Source organism: Malus domestica, chromosome 05 (genome assembly GCF_042453785.1).
Source record: "Malus domestica chromosome 05, GDT2T_hap1".
Lineage (NCBI taxonomy): Eukaryota > Viridiplantae > Streptophyta > Magnoliopsida > Rosales > Rosaceae > Malus > Malus domestica.
The window spans coordinates 44,248,780-44,275,992 of record NC_091665.1 but is presented as its reverse complement, the minus strand read 5'-3'; the positions used below and the strand labels follow the sequence as shown (position 1 = coordinate 44,275,992).

General features: G+C 38.6%; 4 protein-coding genes across 7 annotated transcripts in view; 2 read left to right on the top strand and 2 right to left on the bottom strand.

Moving 5' to 3' along the window:
- The window catches only part of LOC103434674 (protein PLANT CADMIUM RESISTANCE 10-like), a 39,614-nt gene extending 22,742 nt beyond the window's left edge, over positions 1–16,872 (top strand). The window contains exon 5 of the mRNA XM_070822856.1: positions 16,654–16,872. Coding sequence (XP_070678957.1) covers positions 16,654–16,857 — 204 coding nt within the window. The 3' untranslated portion in view covers positions 16,858–16,872. The remainder of the gene's footprint in view (positions 1–16,653) is intronic.
- On the top strand, positions 2,096–5,810 carry LOC139196613 (uncharacterized). The gene is made up of 5 exons (XM_070822938.1): positions 2,096–2,299; positions 2,386–2,516; positions 2,584–2,659; positions 2,743–2,895; positions 5,752–5,810. The coding sequence occupies exons 1-5, from the start codon at positions 2,170–2,172 to the stop codon at positions 5,808–5,810; spliced, it is 549 nt and encodes a 182-aa protein (XP_070679039.1). The 5' UTR covers positions 2,096–2,169.
- Positions 5,720–27,194, bottom strand: LOC103415217 (G-type lectin S-receptor-like serine/threonine-protein kinase At1g11410). Of its 4 annotated transcripts, none has more exons than XM_070822853.1 (7): positions 25,671–27,194; positions 7,653–7,790; positions 7,304–7,431; positions 6,908–7,118; positions 6,541–6,793; positions 6,296–6,446; positions 5,720–6,213 (listed from the first exon to the last, which is right to left on the bottom strand). In XM_070822853.1, the coding sequence occupies exons 1-7, from the start codon at positions 26,998–27,000 to the stop codon at positions 5,908–5,910; spliced, it is 2,517 nt and encodes an 838-aa protein (XP_070678954.1). In that variant the 5' UTR covers positions 27,001–27,194; the 3' UTR covers positions 5,720–5,907. The 4 variants fall into 4 exon arrangements, with proteins under 4 accessions (XP_070678954.1, XP_070678956.1, XP_028959075.1 ...); XM_070822855.1 differs by lacking the exons at positions 7,653–7,790; positions 25,671–27,194 and adding exons at positions 22,142–22,279; positions 22,391–23,124; XM_029103242.2 differs by lacking the exon at positions 25,671–27,194 and adding an exon at positions 22,391–23,124.
- Positions 8,013–15,671, bottom strand: LOC114825028 (G-type lectin S-receptor-like serine/threonine-protein kinase At1g11410). Its single transcript, XM_029103246.2, has 2 exons — positions 14,579–15,671; positions 8,013–8,231 (listed from the first exon to the last, which is right to left on the bottom strand). Exons 1-2 carry the CDS (start codon positions 15,482–15,484, stop codon positions 8,013–8,015), a joined length of 1,125 nt encoding a protein of 374 aa, XP_028959079.2. The 5' UTR covers positions 15,485–15,671.
- Positions 27,195–27,213: the final 19 nt, after the last annotated feature.

The window sequence follows — 27,213 nt, the reverse complement described above, 5'->3', positions numbered from 1 at the left end:
ATAGAACATGGGGATCTCAGTTGCATGTTTGTGAATTTAATATGAAATATATTAGTTAGCCTGGTCGGAGGTTAGATTAGAAAGCATGTGTACAACTTTTTATTAAGCCCTTCCTAACTTATATTTATATTATTGTTATTCTCAAATTGGATTATTCATTAAATTGGATTATTATTCATCACTATGTTTTATATTAGGATTATTTTTTTTTATCAATTTGGATTATTATTCATTAATATTAGGTTTTTTATTATTCTCAAATTGGATTATTCATTAAATTGGATTATTATCAAATTGGATTATTCATTAAATTAGATTATTATTCATCACTATGTTTTATATTAGGATTATTTTTTTTATCAAATTGGATTATTATTCATTAATATTAGGTTTTTTATTATTATCAAATTGGATTATTATTCATCACTATGTTTTATATTAGGATTATTTTTTTATCAATTTGGATTATTATTCATTAATATTAGGTTTTTTTATTATTATCAAATTGGATTATTCATTAAATTGGATTATTATCAAATTGGATTATTCATTAAATTGGATTATTATCAAATTGGATTATTATTCATCAGTGATTATTTTTTTATCAAATTGGATTATTATTCATTAATATTAGGTTTTATCAAATTAAATGTAGGTACGTTTAAGATGTCTAGTGGAGCTAGTAAACGTGATCCAGCTTGGGAACATGGCGACCCAATAGACGGAAACAAACATGGCACAATTTGCAAATATTGTGGTCGGGTAATGAAGAGTGGTGGAGTGACACGACTTAAGTACCATCTTAGTGGATTAGATCCAGCAAAAAATGTCCAACGATGCGATAATGTCCCCCCAGAAGTGAAGGCATTCATCAGCACATTATTAAAAAATAAAAAACAGCAGAAGGAAAAGATGACACAAGGAATGGAAAATATTCGAGCTGGGCTACGGGGAGAAGTCTATGGCCAAGCGGTTGACAGTGATGATGATGACGATGAGGACGAATGTGATGATGACATGGGACCTGAAGAACGACGCAGTTTGAAACAAGCATTACGTGCCTCCAAACAGTCAGCATGGGAAAGAGAACACCTTCATAAAATTCCTAATAGGGGACAAGGTTCCGGGACAAGTGATGGTGCACAAATGAGACGGGGAGGCAGTCTTAGAGAATCACAACCAACACCACCAATAGCCCCAAGTTTATATAAGTCATCCAACGCACGTCAAAAGAGTGTTTGGAGTTATTTCAAGGGAGGTAATGTGAAGGAGGGAATGGGGCGTCTAATTAGCAAGTTCTTTATCTATGAAAATGTCCCTGCTGCGAAGGCTTCATCACATCATTTCAAAAATATGGTAGTGGGATGTCAACAGGCCGGTGTTGGAGTACAACCTCCCACTCCCTATGAGATAAGAAACAAATATTTGGATATGGAGTATAAAGACATTGGCGAGTATGTTAACAAGTTGAGGTCAAAGTGGGAAACTAATGGTTGCACAATCATGTGTGACGGATGGACCGGCCCGACCAGATTATCTATCATCAACTTCATGGTATATTCCAAGGGCAAGACAATTTTTTTGAAGTCTGTTGATGCTTCAGACCATATAAAGAATTACAAGTATATTTACAAATTATTGAGGGATGTAATCATGGAGGTGGGAGAGCATAATGTTGTCCAAGTCGTGACCGACAACGGTTCTGCATTTGTCAAAGCTGGAAAAAAGTTAATGAAGCATCATAATGTGTTTTGGACATCATGTGCAGCACATTGTATTGATCTTATGTTTGAGGCAATAGGGAAGAGAGAGAATGTTGCTACTGTGGTCAAAAGAGCTAGAACGATCACTAATTATATTTACAATCACGGTTGGTTGTTGGCAAAGATGCGTGAATTTTGCAGAGGAGAAATTATTCGTCCAGCTACCACTCGATTCGCCACCAACTATATTGCATTAAACAGCCTACTAAAAAAGAAAGCAGGGTTGAAGCAACTATTCACTAGTGACGATTGGGCCAACCACAATTTCAGCCGCTCAAATACAGGTCGTATGGTGGAAAGTATAGTGCTTGATCATGCTTTTTGAAGTCAAACAGAACATGTGTGTCAAGTGTTTGAACCTCTTTACAAAGTTTTACGGATCGTTGACACAGAAGTGTATCCTACTATGGGGGCTGTATATGAGTTGATGCGTGTAGTGAAGGATGAATTGGAAAGAAAACATGGTGCAAGGTGGGTCGTAAAAATAATTGAAGACCGATGGTATAAAACATTATACCACGATTTGCATGCAGCAGGTATAAATTATGTCATAATTTGCAATTCATTTCTTTAGTTGCATAAGTATTATTTATCTTATTAGAGTATGTGTTTCTTTGAACAGCATATTATTTGAATCCCCGATACCAATACAGACCCGGTGTTGGAGATGATGGTAACCTTATACGTGCTGTACATAATGTATACTCTAAATTAGACCCTGCATCACCAGCAGTTGGCCAATTTGGAAATGAGGTACACAATTACTTAAATTATAATAATTACTTTGTTGGATTAAACTAACACAATTTATTGTATTCAGCTAACATGGTTTAAAGATGCAAGAAGAACATTTGGAGAACCAACATCAGTTGCTGCTCGAACAAATATGTCTCCTAGTGAGTATAAACATATTTCACTATAAGTTTATAATAGAATTTGTTGGAGTTATTAGGCTTATCAACATTATTTTTCATTGTAGCTGAATGGTGGATCATGTATGGGACCGATGCACCAACTGTGAGAAAGTTAGCAATAAAAGTATTATCACAAACAGCTTCCTCATCTGCTTGTGAAAGAAATTGGAGCATATTTGCACTCATCCACACAAAGCAAAGAAATAAGTTGGCTTATAGTAGCTTGGAAAAATTAGTTTATTGCTACTACAACATGAAGCTTCAAATTCGAGATAAGGAAGCAGAAATCGATCATGTCGACCGTGGTGACCCACTAGATGTGTTTGATATTGTTGGTGAAGATGATGATACGGAGGGTAACCAACTTTTTCAATGGATTAGACCTCTTCATTTAGATGATGATGAAGGCAACCCAGCTCCCAGAGTTGCTGAAGAAGCACGTAATGAAGGGATAAATGTAGAAAGAGTATTAGAGGAGGAGGTAGGATCTAGCAGCGCTGACTCTTTCGAAGAACTTTTGCACCCAAGACCAAGCAACACTGGAATTCCACCTTTTTCCAATCCTACACAACCATAACATCGTGCTGATACTAATGATAGCTCTAGTACAAGATCAGGAGACTCACCTACCACCGGAGGTGGGAATGATGAAGGACATAGTGGAGCTGGAGGTAGTGGAGCTGGAGGTAGTGGTGGTGGATATGGAAACTATTATGGACCACCACCTCCCGGATATATGAGCCCCTTCACTGGTGAGGCAAACTTCACGCATGCAACCCAGGATGATGACCATGGCAGTAGGCGGGCAGGACCAGGAATTGATGCCATAGGGAAGGACTATACTCGCAGAGAAAGAGGCAAAGGGATTTTGTCAAGTTAAGAAGATGACTCGTTATCTAGAACTTCAGACTCTGTTGGATTGGGAAGTACTAACTATGGTTTTACTCATAACCAACCATTTCCCTACCCTTCATATCCCATTCCTGTTGGGATGGAATCGAGCGACTCATGGAATCAATCCCAACCTCAATCTTCAAATGATTTTTCTTATGGACAACCTCAACCAATCTCGGATCCATATGGGTGGCATATTAACAATTACATGCAAAACTATTTTGGGGATTTATCATTTGATAACTACTCTTCACAATACACTCATTCTACACATAGAGATGATGAAGATAGTGACAAATTTGAACCTCATAGGAACTCTATGTGGTTCTAAAGTGTAAAATATTGTACTAATTCATTATATATAAATGATTATGGTGTGTTTAGACTTCTTTCATTAATTACTACATATTTTCTACACTCATAATGTTTGTCAGATCGCTATATAATCAACTTGATAATGTTAAATCCATCATGCAATGCATTTCCTTCCAATTTTTTGTGATAAACTAATAGATAATTGACTAAATAAACATCCTACAAAGTTTCAATAAAAATTTCCAAGTTTTTCTTACAATTTCCGTGGTTTCCATGTAATTTTTATCGATATCGATATTTTACCGATATTTCCATCGATATTTCCGTGTTTTCGGACTACCGATATTTCCGATATCACCGATATTTTCTTCCTTGGTTGACTATGCAGGTGGTAGTTAATAAGTTGAGAACAATATCGGTATTATTAGAAGTGAGACTTTAGCTCATCTCTATGATAATTTGACATGGTATCAGAGCCCACGAGCAGGCCCCGTACTGTCACGTGCTGGTTTGATTCCAACTAATACCGTAACATTTTGTAATAAAACCTCACACATGTCGGACAATGCATGTTGTAACTAAATCAGTGTTCGAAAACGTGGCCTAGGCGCTGGGCGGTGGTTCGTCCCCACGATTTAACCAAAATCGTTGAAGAAATTGAAAGGGTATTAAGCGGCGCGTGGACGGGCAGTGGGCGGGCTGGGCAGGCTCGGCGACCTCCTAGGCGGCTTTGATGGTCGTCGTTATTTTGTTGTGGGACGAGATAGATCTGCAATTGCAAGGTAAAGAAGAGGGACAGCTTGGCTGGGAGAGAGAGAGAGAGAAAGAGAGAAAGCTTTCTGCAATTGCAGAGAAAGGTGAAGGAGCCGAAAGGTGAAGAAGAGGGACGACGGCTGAGGTTGGATAATTACTAGAGCTACGGTTATTTTTTCTTTTTTAAAGGGAGAGGAATGTGAAGGAGCGGCAAGGTTGGGAGCCCAAAGTGGGTTGAAGGTCCATGAGTATCTTAAAAAACTAGGGAATAAAAAAAAAAAAATTAATGAAAATGACTTGAAAACTTTGAGTTTTAATGATAAGGACAAAATAAAGGGTAAAATGAATAGTACCAGGATTGACTTTTTAGTGTAAAAATGTGTTTTTTCGTTAAAATGAACAGTACCAGATGCTTTTCATTAAAGTTCCCATAAAAAAACAAGGCCCAATTCATATTTTAATGAAAAATAAAGGTCCAACAATGATTAAAATAAATAGGGTGACTAAATGTTACAAAATCAACATAAAAAGTCCTAAAATTTTACACATATACTTAAATCCGCCTAGGCGCTAGGCTTCAGCCAGCCGCCTAACTAGCGCCTAGTGTTTTTTAGAATATTGAACTAAATTAAAAACAATATCGGTGTTGTTAGAAGTGAGACTTTGACCCGTCTCTTTCATAATTTGACAAAAGAATTGTCGTTGATGTTTATGTTTTTGTTGGAATTTATGCTGCTTGTTTGAAGAGTTTACCCAGCACCTGGCAAGCACGACTCAAACCAAGGAGACTTTGGATGTTGACGGTCAAATCAGTTTTGTCAAAGGGAGGATCTCTTTCCACCAAGGCCACCGGATCAAGTGATCCGGGCCTTTTAAATTCTATCCAAATGCCCACCTATTTTGATTCTTTAAAAGTTATGATAATTTTTATCATTGGATGAAATTTGGAAGGCTCGGATCACATGATCCCGTGGTCTTAGTGGAAGAAATCTGGAGGAGATCTCTTTCCTCATCAAAGAATAATCTGTTGATAGGTGTAATTTTAATTAGTATATTAACTGATTTTAATTTTGGATTAAGTTTTTAATTAATATTAAAAACGTTTTGATTAGGATACATAACTGTTGGAAAGAGTTCTGTATTATCAGATACATCCAAGAGGTATTTGTAAGTGCATGAAATAGCCTATATAACTGAAATCTCATTTCAACGTATATGATTCAGTTCCCAATGGATCATGTTTTATCATAGACGACATTAGAATTTAGTTATCGACCTTCAAATTTAGTTATTGTCACGTCGTTGATAGAACACGATCCTTTGGAAACTGATGGAACAGCAGCATCGCTGCATGAATTTTTTCTCAAGGCAAATGCAGGCTGCTGAGGAGATGGAGCAGATGCTTCGCCGCTCAACATAAAAACAACAGCTGACATGGATGGTCTGTTCTTCGACTCTTCTTCGACACACAAGAGCCCGACTTGAATGCATCTCATGGCTTCGTCGGGTGAGTATGACTCCAGTGACAAATCCACAATTTCTAAGGCTCTGTCTTCACTCCACAACTGCCAAACCTGTAGTTGACAGTTAATTTTAAACACGTATGGGATGAGTAAATAAAAAGGGTTGGTTGTTTGCAAAATTTGTGTTACTCACATGTCCTATTAAGTTTCTGAAATGATCCTCTTGATCGAAACTGTTGTTTTTCTTGCCGCTTACAATCTCCAATAATATGACCCCAAAACTAAAAACATCTGATTTGGTTGAAAATCTCCCAAACACTACATACTCTGGTGACATATAGCCACTGTATTATGCATATGAAGAAAATAAAACGTTACAGCCAAAGAATAGTAAGAGATGAAAGAGCTAATGGAATGTGAGTTTATAGCTATTCTTACTATGTTCCAACAACTTTGTTGGTCGTATCCTGGAGTTGGTCCCCATAGAAGATTCTTGCCATGCCGAAATCTGAAATTTTTGGGTTCATCTCAGCGTCTAGAAGGACATTGCTGGTTTTTAGATCCCTGTGAATAATCCTAAGTCTTGAGTCCTGGTGAAGATACAAAACCCCACGAGCAACCCCATTGATGATTTCGAATCGCTTTTGCCAATCCAGCTTTTGCCAATCCAGCAAGGACTTTTTTGTGTGATCTGCATCAAGATATTTGGCTTTAATTGTGCAGATAAATGTAACATATTCGACTAAGATATGCTTCATAGTTTGAGAAATGGCGTGAACAAATGAATCTTCCTATATACACATACCGAAAAGAAAATAGTCCAAGCTTTTGTTCGGCAAGTATTCCAGGACTAACATCCTTTCTTCTCCCTTTATGCAACAACCTAAAAGTTTCACAAGATTCCTGTGTTGAAGTCTCGCTATCAGCGCAACTTCATTTTTGAATTCTTCAACTCCTTGTCCTGAAGTTCTGGATAATCTTTTTACAGCAATATTCTGATTATTTCGTAACACACCCTGAAGTTTTTATTCAGTTTTATCATTAAGCTTCCACATAATCAGCGCTTATTTTATCAAGCCATTATGTTGTGATTAAGGCTAGCCGACATTTACCTCTCCCAGACCCTGCGTAAAGCGGGAGCCTTGTGCACTGGGTACAACCTTTTTAATGAAATTTGTAACTCTTCGAAAGTGGGACTAACCTTATAAACAGTGCCAAAACCACCTTGGCCAAGTTTTTGGACTGGAGAGAAGTTGTTTGTAGCTGCAATTATCGTTCTCAGATGGAAAAATTGCAATTCGGGATGTCCCCTAGTTTCTTCGATCTCAACTGTTAACAATAAAAGAAATCATTGTCTGCATTTTCTTCTCACTGTTCTATTTTCATTGACAAACGATATAGAAATATAAGTTTTACATCGAGCTCATGCATATGGATTCTATCTAATTGCAGTGCTTCGATGTGATTTACAAACTGCACAAGCATTACAAATGGAGTGCTTTTATTTGATGAAACTGTTCGAGAATTCAAAATCGCTGACTACTTTTTACCTTTTGTCTTCCTCTTTTTCTTAATCCTCCAACAGGCCAACGCAACGATCAGTACCAATGCTAGAAGAACAGACAACATCAGAATAGCCAGCATACCTCTCCTTTTAAGAAAACCTTTCGAGTTTCGGGCAGTTTCAGCTACACATAAGAGTGGGATAAAGGATTAAAAGATAACAAAACTAGCAGTACAGTACGTTCCGCAAATTCCAAAAATTTATAATGCAACTTTTCCATGGCAAGAAGTGGTACCTAATTCGATTTTGTCCACACGGACGTGTAGATCTCGCCCTACCTGTGTGTGCACTAAAATGTCCAGCAACTCACCATACCATGTCAAGCAATCACTGGGCCCTTCAGATTCTATGACCATATATATGCAGTGCAAGAACAATCGCTTAAGCACACCTGATCACACTCTTTGACATTAATACCTTTTTCCAGCCGTGCTGCTTTCGTTGTGTCTGGATCTTTAACTTGTGCCACTTTCATGAACCCTTCTCCGTTCCTACACTTTGATACCGCAACTCGTTTACTCACACACCCGTCCGAACCATTTCTCATCTTCCAATCATTGACAGACTTCGGTGTTAGAATAACTCAGAGACATCAAATCCTAAAACAATCTCTTCCCATGAACCGAATTGAATCAAGTGATCAAATCACAACATTAATCAAGAATGAAAACTAAATATAGACACAGTATCAAAAGGTACTAACCTGCAGACATGCTGCTTGATGAAGAAGCCATCGCAGCACTTACACAACCCTTCTCCTCTCTGCAAATCTCAATGCTCTCCCAAGAATAGGTTATTGGTACCAAGATGAGAGCGTTACTTTGTGAGAGCAGTGGCTTATGTATATATACTAAGCATATCGATTGCCCTATTACAATCCAATAAGGAATATGAGTCCTTTTATGTGCAAATACAAGAGTTCTCAATATCCCAGTCACAATAGGATTTCTCTTGCTAACATGACTAAGACTTCTTTTATGATAATGTTAATTATCCCAAAACATGTAGGAATCATACTCATACTTTAACATTCTCCCACTTGAGTATGATTCATCACAACAGATAATTATCTCAAATGTATCAAAAAAGGTGATCACACAAGTCTTTTATCATTTACACGAGTGCACAGATACATCCAGCTTGCACAAACCAAAACAATGAATTTGTAATCTCCTTTGTAACACAGAATACAAAATCATCTTACAAATCACAATGTCCAATTTATGCTTATAGCAATGCATCTCAATCCAGGAGTAAACCCAAAATATATACTCCCACTCATATAGCCCAAAATCAATACCAAAATATCCATCATGAAACTGTTAACTAAAAAATCATTCACGAAAGAGTGAACAACACAGTTATGATTCATTCAATAGCTTTATCAGTACCAAAAATTGATTCACAAGCTTTTATTGAATCGAAAAACTATTCTATAGAACAATTAATCACAGAAATTTCTGGAAAAATTGCACTGAATAAAAAACACAACTAACTGCAAATAAAACAAACAAGAAAACTAACTCAAATACTTAGCTTCCAGAAAACTTTTGCAGAAAACCTCCTTTTTGAAAAGCATTCTACTGTCATCTTCCAGTAGCTATAACACACTTTTGAATATAGCACCAATTACTCCCACTTTTCAAAAGCCTCCAATACTCCCATCCGAGTTACATGAGTCTTGAAAATTCCATTTGGCAATGCCTTCGTTAAAGGATCGGCAATCATCAGATCAGTGGTTAAATGTTCCACCACTATTGCACCTTGTTTAACTTTCTCTCTAACTTTCAAGAATTTCACATCCATTAACCTCGAGGCTGAAGTCCTTTTGTTGTTCTTTGAGAAGAACACTGCAGAATTATTGTCACAGAACATCTTCACTGGTCTTTGTATTGAGTCTACAAGCTTCAACTCACTGACAAAATTCTTAAGCCAAACTGCCTGTTTCATGCCTTCAAAACATGCCACAAACTCTGCTTCCATAGTAGAGGTAGAGATCATAGTTTGCTTGGCACTTCTCCATGAAATAGCACCTTCATTAAACATGAAAACATAGCCACCAGTTGATTTTCTTTCATCTAGATCACCGGCCAGATCAGAATCGGTAAAACCAATTACTTCCAGTTCTTTTGCTCCACCATAAACTAACATGAAGCCTTTTGTTCTCTGCAAATACCTTAATGCCTTCTTAGCTGCCATCCAATGTGCTTCACCTGGATTAGATTGAAATCTGCCCAGCATGCCAACAATGAAAGCAAGATCCGGCCTAGTACATATGTTGGCATACATTAAACTGCCCACTAGAGAAGCATACGGTTTTGAACTCATCTTTCTCTTTTCCAACTCGGATTTGGGACATTGATCTCGAGTGAATTTGTCTCATTTATTCACAGGTACATCAGCACCGTTACAATCTTCCATGTTGAACCGGATTAAAACTCTCTCAATATATCCTTTCTGTGATAGCCCCAGAAACTTCTTTGCTCTGTCTCTGATGATCTCAATTCCTAGGACATAATGCGCCTCCCCCAAATCTTTCATCTCGAAGTTAGAACTGAGCATAGTCTTGGTTTCATGCAGCAATTGCAAATTAGAACTAGCTATCAAGATATCATCCACATATAGTACCAGGAATATGAATTTGGTACCTTTGAACTTGGAGTATATGCAGTCATCAAGCTTGTTCTCAGTAAACCCGTGTGCAGTCACCACTTTATCAAATTTAATATACCATTGTCTAGAAGCTTGTTTAAGTCCATAAATTGACTTATTAAGCTTGCAGACCAAACTATCCTTCCCCCTTTCAATGAATCCAGGTGGCTGCTTCATATGTATAGTTTCTTCTAATTCACCATTGAGGAAAGCTGTTTTTACATCCATTTGATGTAATTCAAGATCAAAGTAGGCTGTTAAGGCCATAACTATCCGCATAGAGTCCTTTGAAGAAACTGGGGAAAAAGTATCACTAAAATCAACCCCTTTCTTCTGTGTAAAACCCTTTGCTACGAGCCGAGCCTTGTATCTTTCAATTCTCCCTTGAGCATCTCTCTTGGTTTTGTAAACCCACTTGCAACCTATTGGTTTAGTCTTAGAATCAGATTCCACCAAAGTCCAAACATTGTTCTTGGACATGGATTCTAATTCTTCTTCCATAGCCTTCTTCCATAACACAGCTTGTGGACTTGTCATTGCTTGAGAATAGGTCAGTGGATCATCAATGTCTCCTAGATCGAATTCATGCTCCTGGAGGTAGACATAGTCATTTGAAAGAGTCGGTTTTTTCACTCTTGTTGAGTGTCTCACAGATTGCTGTACAGGTTGATGATTGAGTTCTTGAATTTCTTCAGACATAGATGCAGGATTATCCTCAGCAACAGGCTGCATCTCATTTTCAGTCATCTCAGTGTCTTCATCTCTAATTGCAGATGGTATGTTTGAGAAAATTGGAATCTGCAGACAGTCATTTGTTGCAGCATCATCATTTGTTTGGGCAAGTTCTTCAAATTCAAAAGGTTCAGCCACCATATCTGCAACATCTTGGTCTTCAATGAACACAGCATTATTAGTCTCTTGAATCCGAGAATAAGCCTGTGGACAATAGAATTTATAGCCCTTGGATTTCTCAGAATATCCAATAAAGTAACAAGTTGTAGTTCTGGCATCTAACTTCCTTTAATTCGGATTATAAAATCGGCCCTCAGACTTGCAGCCCCATACATGGAAATGCCCAAAGCTAGGCTGTCTACCTGTCCAAACTTCAAAAGGTGTTCCCTTCACAGACTTAGTGGGTACTCGGTTCAAAATGTAATTGGCAGTCTTGAGTGCTTCACCCCAGAGAAAACTAGCAGTTTCGCTCTTGAAATCATACTTCGAACCATCCCAATTAAAGTTCTATTTCTCCTTTCTGAAACACCATTTTGCTGTGGTGTCCCTGGTGTAGTATATTGCGCCACAATGCCTTGTTGCTGAAGATATATTGCAAAAGGACCCTTCTGTTGTCCAGCTTCAGTGTACCTGCCAAAATACTCTCCCCCTCTATCTGATCTAACAATTTTAATTTGTCTATTCAACTGCATCTCAACTTCAGTCTTAAAGATTTTAAAACATTCAAGTACGGCTGATTTTTCACTAATGAGAAAAGTAGAACCATATCTAGAGAAATCATCAATGAAATTCACAAAATAGCTATTCCCACATATGGTCTTAACAGGAAAAGGACCACAAACATCAGTATATACAATCTCAAGAAGATTTTTACTCCTTTTTGCTTCAAAATTTCTGATATTTGTCAGCTTTCCTTTCACACAATCAACACACTCTTTTGCATTTTTGAAATCAAGTGCAGGAATCAAGTTTGCCTTAGCTAATTGTAAAACTCTTTCTTTTGAAATGTGACCTAGTCTCTTATGCCATAAACTATATGAAGACTCTGATTCATGCATGCGTTTAGCAGTAGTACTCAAAACAAGGGATGGTTTTTCAAATATGTAGTCTATTTCCCACAATTCATCATGCAAAATAGCTGTCCAAAGTAAGGAATTGATTTTGTTTTTCTGGAAAAATTTTATGCATGAATCATCACAAAGAAAACCGAAACCTTGTTTGACCAATTTTGATGCAGAAATCAGACTTCTTCTCATATCTGGAACATAAAGAACATCTTTTAAATGAAGAACAAAACCTGATTTCATTTTCAGTTTCACAACCCCAATTGCCTCAACACCTACTTTTGTCCCATTCCCCACAAAAACATTATAAGAGTCTTTATAAGTGTGTTTTTGTTTTTCAAATCTATGTAATGTGTTTGTGATGTGAACTGAACACCCTGTGTCAAACCACCAAGAATTAGCAGGAATTTCGATCAAATTTGATTCTACACAAACATAGACATTTGTTCTTCCTTTACTCCTTAGCCAATCCTTGAATGTTTCACAATCCTTTCTATAATGACCCTTGAGTTTGCAGTGATGACGTCTAATTTTCGTCACATCTTTCACATTAAGTTTGTTAGATTTAGAGGGTTTTGAGTATTTTGCAGATTTAGCAGACTTATTGGCATGATTAGAGAATTTGGATACCTTACCAGAAGCAATATTGGTCTCCTGATTTCCAGCATGCACTAGGTGCACATCTTCTGTTTCTCTCCTTTTCTCTTGCCTCTGCCGAGTTTCCTCTTGCACACATTGAGCAATTAACTCATCCACAGTCCAAGTCTTATCTTGAGTGTTGTATGACACTTTCAACTGGCTATACTTCGCTGGAAGAGCTTGCAGTATCATAAAAACCAGTTGTTTCTCCCCGATATTGACCTCCATGGAATTGAGTTTCTCTGCTGCATCCGACATCTTCATAATGTGATCTCTAATGGATGCATTACCTTCAATCTTGTAGGTTGTCAAGACAGACATATATTGACTGATCTCTGCCTTCTCAGATTCTTTAAACTTATTCTCAATGGCCTGAAGATAATCACTAGCAAGATCATTCTTCTTGATTCCCCCTCTAACAGTATCTGTCATCCCACTTTCAAGGATGGACAACGCAATTTTGTTGGCCCTAGTCCACCTTTCAAACTCAGCCTTCTCTGTTTTGGTACTTTTGTCGGTCAATGGTGATGGTCTAGGCGTATCTAGTGCTATATCAAACTCATTAAGAGTAAGCAACAGACCAATTTCACGCCTCCATCTTTTATAGTTACTACCCCCAGTGAGAATAGGAACACTAGCAAGATTGAGAGTCTTTAGAGGTACTGCAGACATGTCAAAATGAAATCACAAAAAAAGAACTATAAGTTCCTGATTTCAGTCTACAATTACTAAGCACATCACTGTAATGAATCAATTTAGTCATATATACAGACTTTTCTTTGAATTCGAAAAGCATATATAGATCAAACAACCCTACAGTGATGATCACATTGTATTCTGCAGATTCACAACTCACGGTATTTTCCGAATTTCAATAGATCAACACAATAAACAAAATAAATCAGTTAATCTTTGCAGAATAATCATGCATAAATTCAAATTTTCAACATTTAACTACTGTTGAACGAATTACAGAACACTATATTCTTCATTAATCACTCTCAAGAATCGAATAACTCTTGTTAAGAATTACCTTAAATTCACGATTCAAGAAATCACGCAGCGGAATGTAAAAGTTGAAACATGAATCTAAAAGAGATGTGTTTCTTCGATTATTTCTTGGATCTGTTTCAAAGAGCCGATAAGTCGAATACAAAACCCAGGTGTTTTGTGAAGAATTTCTTTCTTTACGGAATACCAACGGTCAATACGCCGGTTTTTTTTTTTTTTTTTTTTTTTTTTTAAGTCCAAAAACGGCGTCGTTTATAATGGAAAAACAACAAACGTAAAAGCCAGTTTCTTCAATTGCAGTTCGTGTCTGTAGGCTTGAATTTAATCACAAGATTTATTTTGGCTCTGATACCACATGTTAGAATAACTCAGAGACATCAAATCCTAAAACAATCTCTTCCCATGAACCGAATTGAATCAAGTGATCAAATCACAACATTAATCAAGAATGAAAACTAAATATAGACACAGTATCAAAAGGTACTAACCTGCAGACATGCTGCTTGATGAAGAAGCCATCGCAGCACTTACACAACCCTTCTCCTCTCTGCAAATCTCAATGCTCTCCCAAGAATAGGTTATTGGTACCAAGATGAGAGCGTTACTTTGTGAGAGCAGTGGCTTATGTATATATACTAAGCATATCGATTGCCCTATTACAATCCAATAAGGAATATGAGTCCTTTTATGTGCAAATACAAGAGTTCTCAATATCCCAGTCACAATAGGATTTCTCTTGCTAACATGACTAAGACTTCTTTTATGATAATGTTAATTATCCCAAAATATGTAGGAATCATACTCATACTCTAACATTCGGTTCATACCCTGGCAGACACTCACACTCAAACGAATTGAAATTGTCAGGGATACATTTGCTGTTGGCACCGCACTCTCCATACTGGTCACACCGATATTTTGGCCCTGACCATAGTTCCTTCCATTCTCTATCCGCATTGTTCCACCTGAGGTGTTGCACTAACCCAGAATCCTTCAACACCACCCTTGTTGAAGTGCTATCGTTTTTAAGAAAGAAATACATTTCGTCCTGATTACTGACAAAAGTGTCCACTGGCTCAGATCGCCAATGCGGAGTCAAACCTTTATAAAAAACAAAAAATTCGGGGGTGGCAGTCTGATTGGAATAGAGCCTATTGGTGTATTCCCCAGTTCCAGGGTCATCTTGTGACTTCCAAGATGTTAAGACCCATTCTATCCCCAATTTCCAATTCATGCCTAGTTTCATACCCGGAAGGAGAGTATCTGTAGGATAGTCAAAACTCTGCCACATAAAATTTTTGCTTTTATTATCCCGGAAAAGAACTAAATTTCCAGAATCTAAAAGCTGAGCCATGCAACTAGTGCTCGCAGTTTGAACCGTCACATTTGTAGACCACACAGGAATGTTCTGCATATTGTTAGAATAAAGAAGCAGTCTCCCATACCTGTCTATAGTTAGGACACCAGAGGTATCATTGATGGGGTCGTTTCTGTTTGCTACCCAAACCACTGCCTTTTGATCTTTTTCATCTTTTTCAGCATACCAAATTCCGACGTACCTGGAGCTGGAGTTTCTGGGGCTGAAGAACCCTAATGCGAAGACGTTTTCTTTGGACACCAGAAGATCACCATCCTTTACATGTTGGTCCATTTCTATGGTGTCAATGGAAGTGCAAAATGGGAAGAGGAGGGAAACAACAAGCAAAGCTTTCAGTAACATTTAATGGCAGATGCATGTATCAACCCTTGGCACAATCACAGCAACTGCGAGGGCAATAGAGAATTAGACGATCAGAGGCCCAAGCCATCGGACTACCAAAGAATCCGAACCTCCCTTAACTCAAAACCATCGGATTTTGACCGCAAGCCATCGGACTACCAAAGAGGCCCAAGCCATCGGACTTGACCGCACTTGTTTTTCTGTGTACATTAATGATAGTGTTGACTGCTGTCCTGCTTTGAATTTTACCCAACATGTGCTACTTTTCGTCAATCGGTATTTGGAAGACGAAAACGACATTTCTAGTCAGCATTCTGGGATCCACTCAAGTCTTGTTGAATTGTCTTGGATAATGTGACACATCCAACCCCAATATCCCCATATATTACGATGGATATGCGCTGGCCGACATCCGAGGGTAATGAAGTTATTTTAAACATGCATACAAATTATAACGATAGCATGAACGTAAATAAAATATGTAAATTTGAATATAATGAAGTATGCAATTGTAGGAACGAGTTCAGGACTTACAACTAATAAAAAAGAGTACGAAATGAATATTTTAAAATAAATGAGATTGCAAAGAAAGTAGGTCCTACACCAAGAAGACTTCGAAGATAACGATAGAACCAACCGTTAATATATGTTGTTACCTGAATTGGTGTTTCTCTTTGTTATATTAGTATTTGCCTCGTTACTATCCCTTACTAATTCCAATTAACAATGTTCACGTCTAATAACTTAAATTGGCTACGCAAGGAAGAAAAGCAACACTAGGTATAGAAAAATTCGGAAACTGGGTGTGCTAGGTTAGATGGTTTGCTTTTCCCTCCTCGTGGAGAGGGTGCGGTTACTGCTAAATGATCGATCATTGCAATTGTAATGAATTGTTTCATGAATCTATGGTTATTCTAATCCATGCCTTCTAATCATTTTCGTGGTTATACACAAACTACCCTGACATTGTTGCGGGCAATGCCTGTAATTTTCAGGGTATTGATAGTTCCTTGGATGAATGCATCTACCATCTCATCTTCCCGTGCTGTACATTATGTCAGGTGATTATCCTTCGAGAACCTATGCCTATATTATGGACAGATCTTATCATTCTGATTAATTATCTAATTTTTTGAAAGTTATGGATGCTATTCTTACAATATGAGCAGGAATCCAGAACATTGGAGATGAACAATGTCCAAGATGGCACCTGGCATGGTCGGGGCGATACTATAGGACCTGGCTTCTTTGCCCTCCAAGTTTCCATATACTCTCATCGCCTTCTATTTTGTGCGATCACGATTAAGTCACGTCAATATTTTATAATGATTTTTTTTATAGAGATATTAAGACAAAAAGTAATAGTGATATAAAATGTTGATGTGGCTTAACCGTAACCGCACAAATAAGAGGGGATGATAGTGTATGAGAACTGAGAGGGCAGAGAAGCCAGGTCTGATACGATATGCATAGGTAGCCTTGGAGAAGGTGCAAAATCGTTCTTTGAGCTACAACCGCCACCTATTGTCTCGATCAAATCCCCTCACCCCTGCAGCTTATAGAAAAGTAAAGATTCATGTGAATATCCACGAGTTAAATAAGCCGGGCATTTGCCATTCCATAAACTGGCCATTGCTATGATTGGAATTCGGACTTTCCATTTGATATCTTCCGCTAGAAGGATTGTTATTCCTTGCCATCGGGGAGGAAAACATTTTACATTCAGGATTGCTGTGGTCGCCATCGGGAAGTAGAATTGCTTTAGATTCCTGCTCCACCTTGTAATTGCTGTGTTTTCAGTTGTGGAAGGTGTAAATTATGTGATGAAGAAGATTTCATTGCCCAGGTGTAAAATTGTAATTGTACATATGATGTGCTGCTGGGGTTTCTTAGATTGATCCCCCATTCTCTAGATTTGCTTCTTGTAATGTTGTTTGGGTTTGGAAATGTTTAATACAAGTGATATTGAGAAGAGCAAATTGAAAGGTGAATGGATGAATGCTTTTGATCAACGGAGTGACGCTTCTGCTCTTAAAGGAGAGTCACGTGGTATGCACGTGATAAAAAGTTACAGTTAATTTAGATGAAATTTATAGAAAATTAATGGTATGAGAGAAATCGAAAACTAAGTGAAAATTCATAATGAAATTTGGCAGTTTACTTCAAAACCACGTATGATTAATTAATTAATGACATGGAGAAATCATAATAATACGCATCTGGTACACAACCCATTTTGTCCTTTACTAAATTCTCCCTTTTTTTAACCTTACAAAAAAAAAAAAAAAAAGATTAGTTGGTGGCTTCGCAATGGCAATTCATACTTTCGTGATCGGAAAGACTCACAGAGGCATTTCAGCCTCTCCTTAGCCACTATCGTGCAATTCATCAGGCCAAAAATTCGAATTCAGGCGTGCCGTTTTGAATACAGCCTGCTTTTATCTCGTTGAAATTTTGAATTCAATCCAAATAAATTAGAAATTAGTCCTCTATCAATGGCCACTAAAATCGTACTACAAAATTTCCAGAATCTAAAAGCTGAGCTACATAAGTGCTTCTGGTTTGGACATGGACAGACACATTCGTGGACCAAATCGAAATGTTCCCAGCAGCAGAATTTCAACCAACTCCGGAACTATTGTTGATGGGGAGAAATTTATAGTTATGACGAGAATATAAGTAGTACATCACGTATTTTTATAGGAGTGGTGAGAAATTTTATTTTTTAAGTATTAACTTTTTAGCACATATATCCTACTATTTGCATAATGACACGTGGTGTACCACTCCGTGTACCGGTCACACTGAAGAGAGATTTTTCAGTGTGACCGGTACACGAGGTGGTACACTACGTGTCACTATACAAATGATGAAATATATGTGTTAAAAAGTTAATAACTCAAAAAGTAAAATTTTCTACTATTTACATAAAAACACGTGGTATACCTAGGGGTGGGCACGGGCCGGGCCGGGCCGAAATTTGAAAGAACCGGACTGGACCTGTTTTAAAATGCAACGGGGTGGGCCGGGAGTAATGCCATTTCTGAATCTGGAACCGGACCTAAACAGGCCGATTCGGGCCGGGTCCATAGATCCGATTACAATTTTTTTAACTCGTCCTTCGTCTTCCTCCGTCGATAACCTAGATGCTCAAATCGGAAGTAGTAGCATTAGGATAATTTGCAACAAGAAGTTGAGCGACTCATGGTTCTCAAACCAATAGTATTTTGATTGTTTTGGGATTGCCAGTATCTCCTACTACACCCACTTGCCTCAAAAAGGTTGACATGCATACAAATTAACCAAATGAATCATATGAATTCAAATCCCAAAGCCTCCAGTATCTCCTACTAAATCCGAAAACCTTTTTCAAAGCAAAACAATCATATAAATCGTTTAAACCCACCGTCTTCTCCGATCTTAAGCCTCGCACCCACCGTCTTCACCGATCTGCAACAAGCCATCTTCGTCTCCAATCTGCAACAAGCCATTTTCGTCTTTACCAATCTGCAACAGGCCATCTTCACCTAAGATTTAAGAGACGATGGTGAGGCGTGATGCCGTGGTGGCTGGTTGTTGTGCGATGTCGACGTAGTCGAATTCGAATCAACTAAGTCACTCTCAGGAAAGGTTTCTAGGTTTAAGAACGATGGTGAGGTAATGCCGTGACTCGTGTGGTGGCTGATGTGATGTCGCGGCGGTCGATTCGAGGGTTGGGTGGAGAAAAGAACAAGAAAGTTGAGAAATGGAGAAAGAAAGTGGGGGAGTCTGGGAGTCTAAGATGAGGGGATTTAATTAAATCATATAAAAATAAAAATGCTCTGAGATGATGGTTCTAGAGACCTTAAGGGCCTCCTAAATCTGGTCCCATTTGGTGGGCAACCTTGTAAGTCGAGGCCCACGGTGTCACACTAATCAAATCCATTATCTCATATGCTACAAACGGGCATGGTCGGGGGCTCGTTCATTCTTATTTTTGGACCCGCCCCTCCCTGCTAATTTCATAGACCCACCCCGTTTTGTGTTTCGAATTTTTGGACCCCCCCGACCCACGGGTCCAGGACCTGTTTGCCCACCCCTAGGTATACCATCTGCGTTCCCGTCACAATTAAAATTTTTTCTACACTGAAAAATCTCTCATTGATGGGATTGTCTTTGTTTGCCACTCCACCCAAACAATTATTTTCTTCAAGTTTGTCTGCATACCAAATTCAGACGTACCTGGAACTACTGGAGTTGTCGGGCCTAAAGAATCCCAATTAATACCGAAGTTTTTTTGTGATAAAATCTCACACTGGTCTGACTGTGCCGGTGGTAATTAACAAGTTGGGGACAATATCGGTATTGTTGGAAGTGAGACTTTGGATCATCTCTATGATAATTTGACATGGTATCAGAGCCAACGAGCATGCCCGTACAGTCACGTGTTGGTTTGATTCCAACTAATACTGTGACATTTTGTAATAAACTTCACACATGTTGGACTGTGCAGGTGGTAATAAAATTGAAAACAATATCGATGTTGTTAGAAGTGAGACTTTAGCCGTCTCTTTTATAATTTGACAGAAGAATTGTAGCTGATGTTTATGTTTTTGTTGGAATTTATGCTGCTTGTCTGAAGAGTTTACCCGGCACCTGGCAAGCACGACTCAAACCAAGGAGACTTTGGATGTTGACAGTCAAATCAGTATCGTCAAAGAATAATCTGTTGGAGTTTTATGCCTCAATTGTCCCACATCAGGAACACAAGTTCTCCAATAGGTGTGATTTTTACTAGTATATTAACTAATTTTAGTTTCGGATTAAATTTTTAATTAATATCAAAAATGTTTTGATTAGGAAACAAACTGCTGGACAGAGTTGTATTATTAGATACATCCAAGAGGTATTTGAAAATGTATGAAATAGCCTATATAACTGAAGTCTCATTTCAACGTATATGATTCAGTTCCCGAAGGACCATGTTTTATCACAGACATCGGAATTTAGTTATCGACCTTCGAATTTAGTTATTGTCACGTCGTTGATAGAACACGATCCATTGGAAAGTAATGGAACTGTAGCATCACCGCATGAATTTCTTCTCAAGGCAAATGCGGGCTGCTGAGGAGATGGAGCAGATGCTTCGCCGCTCAACATAAAAACAACAGCTGACATGGATGGTCTGTTCTTCGACTCTTCTTCGACACACAAGAGCCCGACCTAAATGCATCTCATGGCTTCGTCGGGCACGTATGACTCCAATGACGAATCCACAATTTCTAAGGCTCTGTCTTCACTCCACAACTGCCAAACCTGTAGTTGACAGTTCATTTTAAACATGTATTGGATGAGTAAATAAAAAGGGTTTGTTGTTTGCACAATTTGTGTTACTCACATGTCCTATTAAGTTTACGAAATGATCCGCTTGATAGAAACCGTTGTTTTTCTTGCTGCTTACAATCTCCAATAATATGACCCCAAAACTAAAAACATCCGATTTGGTCGAAAATCTCCCAAACACTGCATACTCCGGTGACATATAGCCACTGTATTATGCATATAAAGAAAATAAAACGTTACAGCCAAAGAATAGTAAGAGATGAAAGAGCTAATGGAAGGTGAGTTTATAACGATTCTTACTATGTTCCGACAACTCTGTTGGTCGTATCCTGGAGTTGGTCCCCATGGAAGATTCTTGCCATGCCGAAATCTGAGATTTTTGGGTTCATCTCAGCGTCTAGAAGGACATTGCTGGTTTTTAGATCCCTGTGAATAATCCTAAGTCTTGAGTCCTGGTGAAGATACAAAACCCCACGAGCAACCCCATTGATGATTTCGAATCGCTTTTGCCAATCCAACAAGGACTTTTTTGTGTGATCTGCATCAAGATATTTGGCTTTAATTGTGCAGATAAATGTGACATATTCGACTAAGATATGCTTCATAGTTTGAGAAATGGCGTGAACAAATGAATCTTTCCTCTATAGACATACCGAAAAGAAAGTAGTCCAAGCTTTTGTTCGGCAAGTATTCCAGGACTAACATCCTTTCTTCTCCCTTTATGCAACAGCCTAAAAGTTTCACGAGATTCCTGTGCTGAAGTCTCGCTATAAGCGCAACTTCATTTTTGAATTCTTCAACTCCTTGTCCTGAAGTTCTGGATAATCTTTTTACAGCAATATTCTGATTATTTTGTAACACACCCTGAAGTTTTTATTCAGTTTTATCATTAAGCTTCCACATAATCATCACTTATTTTATCAAGCCATTATGTTGTGATTATTCTTTAATCATGAAATTTGTAACTCTTCGAAAGTGGGACTAACCTTATAAACCGTGCCAAAACCACCTTGGCCAAGTTTTTGGACGGGAGAGAAGTTGTTCGTGACTGCAATTATCGTTCTCAGATGGAAAAATTGCAATTCGGGATGTCTCCTAGTTTCTTCAACCTCAACTGCTAACAATAAAAGAAATCATTGTCTGCATTTTCTTCTCACTGTTCTATTTTCATTGACAAACGATATAGAAATATAAGTTTTACATCGAGCTCGCACATATGGATTCTATCTAATTGTAGTGCTTTGATGTGATTTACAAACTGCACAAGCATTACAAGTGGAGTGCTTTTATTTGATGAAACCATTCGAGAATTCAAAATCGCTGACTACTTCTTACCTTTTGTCTTCCTCTGTTTCCTAATCCTCCAACAGGTCAACGCAACCATCAGTACCAATGCTAGAACAACAGACAACATCAGAACAGCCAGCATACCCCTCCTTCTAAGAAAACCTTTCGAATTTCTGGAATTTTCAGCTACACATAAGAGTGGGATAAAGGATTAAAAAATAACAAAACCAGTAGTACAGTAAGTTCCACAAATTCCAAAAATTTATAATGCAACTTTTCCATGGCAAGAAGTGGTACCTAATTCGATTTTGTCCACACGTACATATAGATCTTGCCCTACCTCTGTGTGCACTAAAATGTCCAGCAACTCACCATACCATGTCAAGCAATCACCGCGCCCTTCAGATTCTATGACCGTATATGCAGTGCAAGAACAATTGCTTAAGCACACCTGCTCACACTCTTTGATACTAATACCTTTTTTCAGCCGTGCTGCTTTGGTTGTGTCTGGATCTTTAACTCGTGCCACTTTCATGAACCCTTCTCCGTTCCTACACTTTGATACCGCAAGTCGTTTACTCACACACCCGTCCGAACCATCTCTCATCTTCCAATCATTGACAGACTTCGGTTCATACCCTGGCAAACACTCACACCCAAACAAATGGATATTGTCAGGGCTACATTTGCTGTTGGCACCGCACTCTCCATACAGGTCACACTGATATTTTGGCGCAGACCATATTTCCTTCCATTCTCTATCCGCATTGTTCCACCCGAGGTGTTGCAGTAACCCAGAATCCTTCAACACAATTCTTGTTGAAGTGCTATCGTTTTTAAGAAAGTAATACATTTCGTCCTGATTACTGACAAAAGTAACCATGTCCACTGGATCAGATCGCCCCGTGTCCACTGGCTCAGATCGCCAATGCGGAGTCAAACCTTTATAAAAAGTAAAAAATTCGGGGGTGGCAGTCTGATTGGAATAGAGCCTATGGGTGGAATAGAGCCTATGGGTGTATTCCCCAGTTCCAGGGTCATCTTGTTTGAAGGGTTTACCCGGCACCTAGCAAGCACGACTCAAACCAAGGAGACTTTGGATGTTGGCAGTCAAATCAGTTTCGTCAAAGAATAATCTGTTGGAATCCGGATCCTCGCCGGATACTTTTTGTGAGGATCCCGATGATTCATCAATTTTGTCCGTTTATCGTATATCGTACGATTATAAATTATTTTAAATATTTTCATTTAAAATTAAACACAAACAATATTTGACAAAAACTAACTGCATGTACGATAAACAGACACAATTCACAAATCATCAGGATCCTCACTAAAAGAATCCGAAAAGGATCTTGTTGGAATCTGTTGGAGTTTTATGCCTCAATTATCCCACATCAGGGAACACAAGAACACAAGGTCTCCAATAGGTGTAATTTCAATTAGCATATTAACTGATTTTAGTTTCGGATTAAGTTTTTAATTAATATTAAAAACATTTTGATTAGGAGACATAACTGTTGGAAAGAGTTCTGTATTATTAGATACATCCAAGAGGTATTTGAAAGTGTATGAAATAGCCTATATAACTGAAGTCTCATTTCAACGTATATGATTCAGTTCCCGAAAGACCATGTTTTATCACAGATGACATCAGAATTTAGTTATCGACCTTCGAATTTAGTTATTGTCACGTCGTTGATAGAACACGATCCTTCAGAAACTAACGGAACAACAGCATCGCCGCATGAATTTTTTCTCAAGGCAAATGCAGGCTGCTGAGGAGATGGAGCAGATGCTTCACCGCTCAACATAAAAACAACAGCTGACATGGATGGTCTGTTCTTCGACTCTTCTTCGACACACAAGAGCCCGACCTGAATGCATCTCATGGCTTCGTCGGGCGCGTATGACTCCAATGATGACTCCACAATTTCTAAGGCTCTGTCTTCACTCCACAACTGCCAAACCTGTAGTAGACAGTTCATTTTAAACATGTATGGGATGAGTAAATAAAAAGGGTTGGTTGTTTGCAAAATTTGTGTTACTCACATGTCCTATTAAGTTTACGAAATGATCCGCTTGATAGAAACCGTTGTTTTTCTTGCCGCTTACAATCTCCAATAATATGACCCCAAAACTAAAAACGTCCGATTTGGTCGAAAATCTCCCAAACACTGCATACTCTGGTGACATATAGCCACTGTATTATGCATATAAAGAAAATAAAACGTTACAGCCAAAGAATAGTAAGAGATGAAAGAGCTAATGGAAGGTGAGTTTATAACGATTCTTACTATGTTCCGACAACTCTGTTGGTCGTATCTTGGAGTTGGTCCCCATGGAAGATTCTTGCCATGTCGAAATCTGAGATTTTTGGGTTCATCTCAGCGTCTAGAAGGACATTGCTGGTTTTTAGATCCCTGTGAATAATCCTAAGTCTTGAATCCTGGTGAAGATACAAAACCCCACGAGCAACCCCATTGATGATTTCGAATCGCTTTTGCCAATCCAGCAAGGACTTTTTTGTGTGATCTGCATCAAGAGATTTGGCTTTGTGCAGATAAATGTGACATATTCGACTAAGATATGCTTCATGGTTTGAGAAATGGCGTGAACAAAGGAATCTTTCCTCTATAGACATACCGAAAAGAAAGTAGTCCAAGCTTTTGTTCGGCAAGTATTCCAGGACTAACATCCTTTCTTCTCCCTTTATGCAACAGCCTAAAAGTTTCACAAGATTCCTGTGTTGAAGTCTCGCTATGAGCGCAACTTCATTTTTGAATTCTTCAACTCCTTGTCCTGAAGTTCTGGATAATCTTTTTACAGCAATATTCTGATTATTTCGTAACACACCCTGAAGTTTTTATTCAGTTTTATCATTAAGCTTCCACATAATCATCGCTTATTTTATCAAGCCATTATGTTGTGATTATTCTTTAGTAATGAAATTTGTAACTCTTCGAAAGTGGGACTAACCTTATAAACAGTGCCAAAACCACCTTGGCCAAGTTTTTGGACTGGAGAGAAGTTGTTTGTAGCTGCAATTATCGTTCTCAGATGGAAAAATTGCCATTCGGGATGTCTCCTAGTTTCTTCGATCTCAACTGTTAACAATAAAAGAAATCACTGTCTGCATTTTCTTCTCACTGTTCTATTTTCATTGACAAACGATATAGAAATATAAGTTTTACATCGAGCTCACGCATATGGATTCTATCTAATTGCAGTGCTTCGATGTGATTTACAAACTGCACAAGCATTACAAATGGAGTGCTTTTATTTGATGAAACCGTTCGAGAATTCAAAATCGCTGACTACTTCTTACCTTTTGTCTTCCTCTGTTTCCTAATCCTCCAACAGGTCAACGCAACCATCAGTACCAATGCTAGAAGAACAGACAACATCAGAACAGCCAGCATACCCCTCCTTCTAAGAAAACCTTTCGAGTTTCTGGAATTTTCAGCTACACATAAGAGTGGGATAAAGGATTAAAAAATAACAAAACCAGTAGTACAGCAAGTTCCACAAATTCCAAAAATTTATAATGCAACTTTTCCATGGCAAGAAGTGGTACCTAATTCGATTTTGTCCACACGTACATGTAGATCTCGCCCTCCCTGTGTCTGCACTAAAATGTCCAGCAACTCACCATACCATGTCAAGCAATCACTGGGCCCTTCAGATTCTATGACCATATATGCAGTGCAAGAACAATTGCTTAAGCACACCTGCTTACACTCTTTGACACTAATACCTTTTTCCAGCCGTGCTGCTTTCGTTGTGTCTGGATCTTTAACTTGTGCCACTTTCATGAACCCTTCTCCGTTCCTACACTTTGATACCGCAACTCGTTTACTCACACACCCGTCCGAACCATTTCTCATCTTCCAATCATTGACAGACTTCGGTTCATACCCTGGCAGACACTCACACCCAAAAAAATTGAAATTGTCAGGGCTACATTTGCTGTTGGCACCGCACTCTCCATACAGGTCACACCGATATTTTGGCGCAGACCATAGTTCCTTCCATTCTCTATTCGCATTGCTCCACTCGAGGATTTGCAGTGACCCAGAATCCTTCAACACCGACCTTATTGAAGTGCTATCGTTTTTAAAAAAGAAATACATTTCGTCCTGATTACTGACAAAATTACGCGGGTCCACTGTACCAGCTCGCCAATACGGAGTCAAACCTTTATAAAAAGTAAAAAACTGGGGGGTGGCGGTCTGATTGGAATAGAGCCTTTCGGTGTATTCCCCAGTTCCAGGGTCATCCTGTGACTTCCAAGATGTTAAGACCCATTCTATCCCCAAATTCCAATTCACGCCTAGTTTCATACCCGGAAGTTGAGTATCTGTAGGATAATCAAAACTCTGCCACATAAAGTTTTTGCTTTTATTATCCCGGAAAATAACTAAATTTCCAGAATCTAAAAGCTGAGCCCTGCAACTAGTGCTCGCAGTTTGAACCGTCACATTTGTAGACCACACAGGAATGTTCTGCATATTGTTAGAATAAAGAAGCAGTCTCCCATACCTGTCTATAGTTAGGACACCAGAGGTATCATTGATGGGGTCGTTTCTGTTTGCTACCCAAACCACTGCCTTTTGATCTTTTTCATCTTTTTCTGCATACCAAATTCCGACGTACCTGGAGCTGGAGTTTCTGGGGCCGAAGAACCCTAATGCGAAGATGTTTTCTTTGGACACCAGAAGATCACCATCCTTTACATGTTGGTCCATTTCTATGGTGTCAATGGAAGTGCAAAATGGGAAGAGGAGGGACACAACAAGCAAAGCTTTCAGTAACATTTTCTTGGCAGATGCATGTATCAAACCCTTGGCACAATCACAGCAACTGCGAGGGCAATAGAGAATTAGACGATCAGAGGCCCAAGCCATCGGACTACCAAAGAATCCTACCCTCCCTTAGCTGAAAACCATCGGATTTTGGCCGCAAGCCATCGGACTACCAAAGAGGCCCAAGCCATCGGACTTGACCGCACTTGTTTTTCCGTGTACATTAATGATAGTGTTGACAGCTGCCCTGCTTCTTTGAATTTTACCCAACATGTGCTACTTTTCGTCGATCGGTATTTGGAAGACGAAAACGAC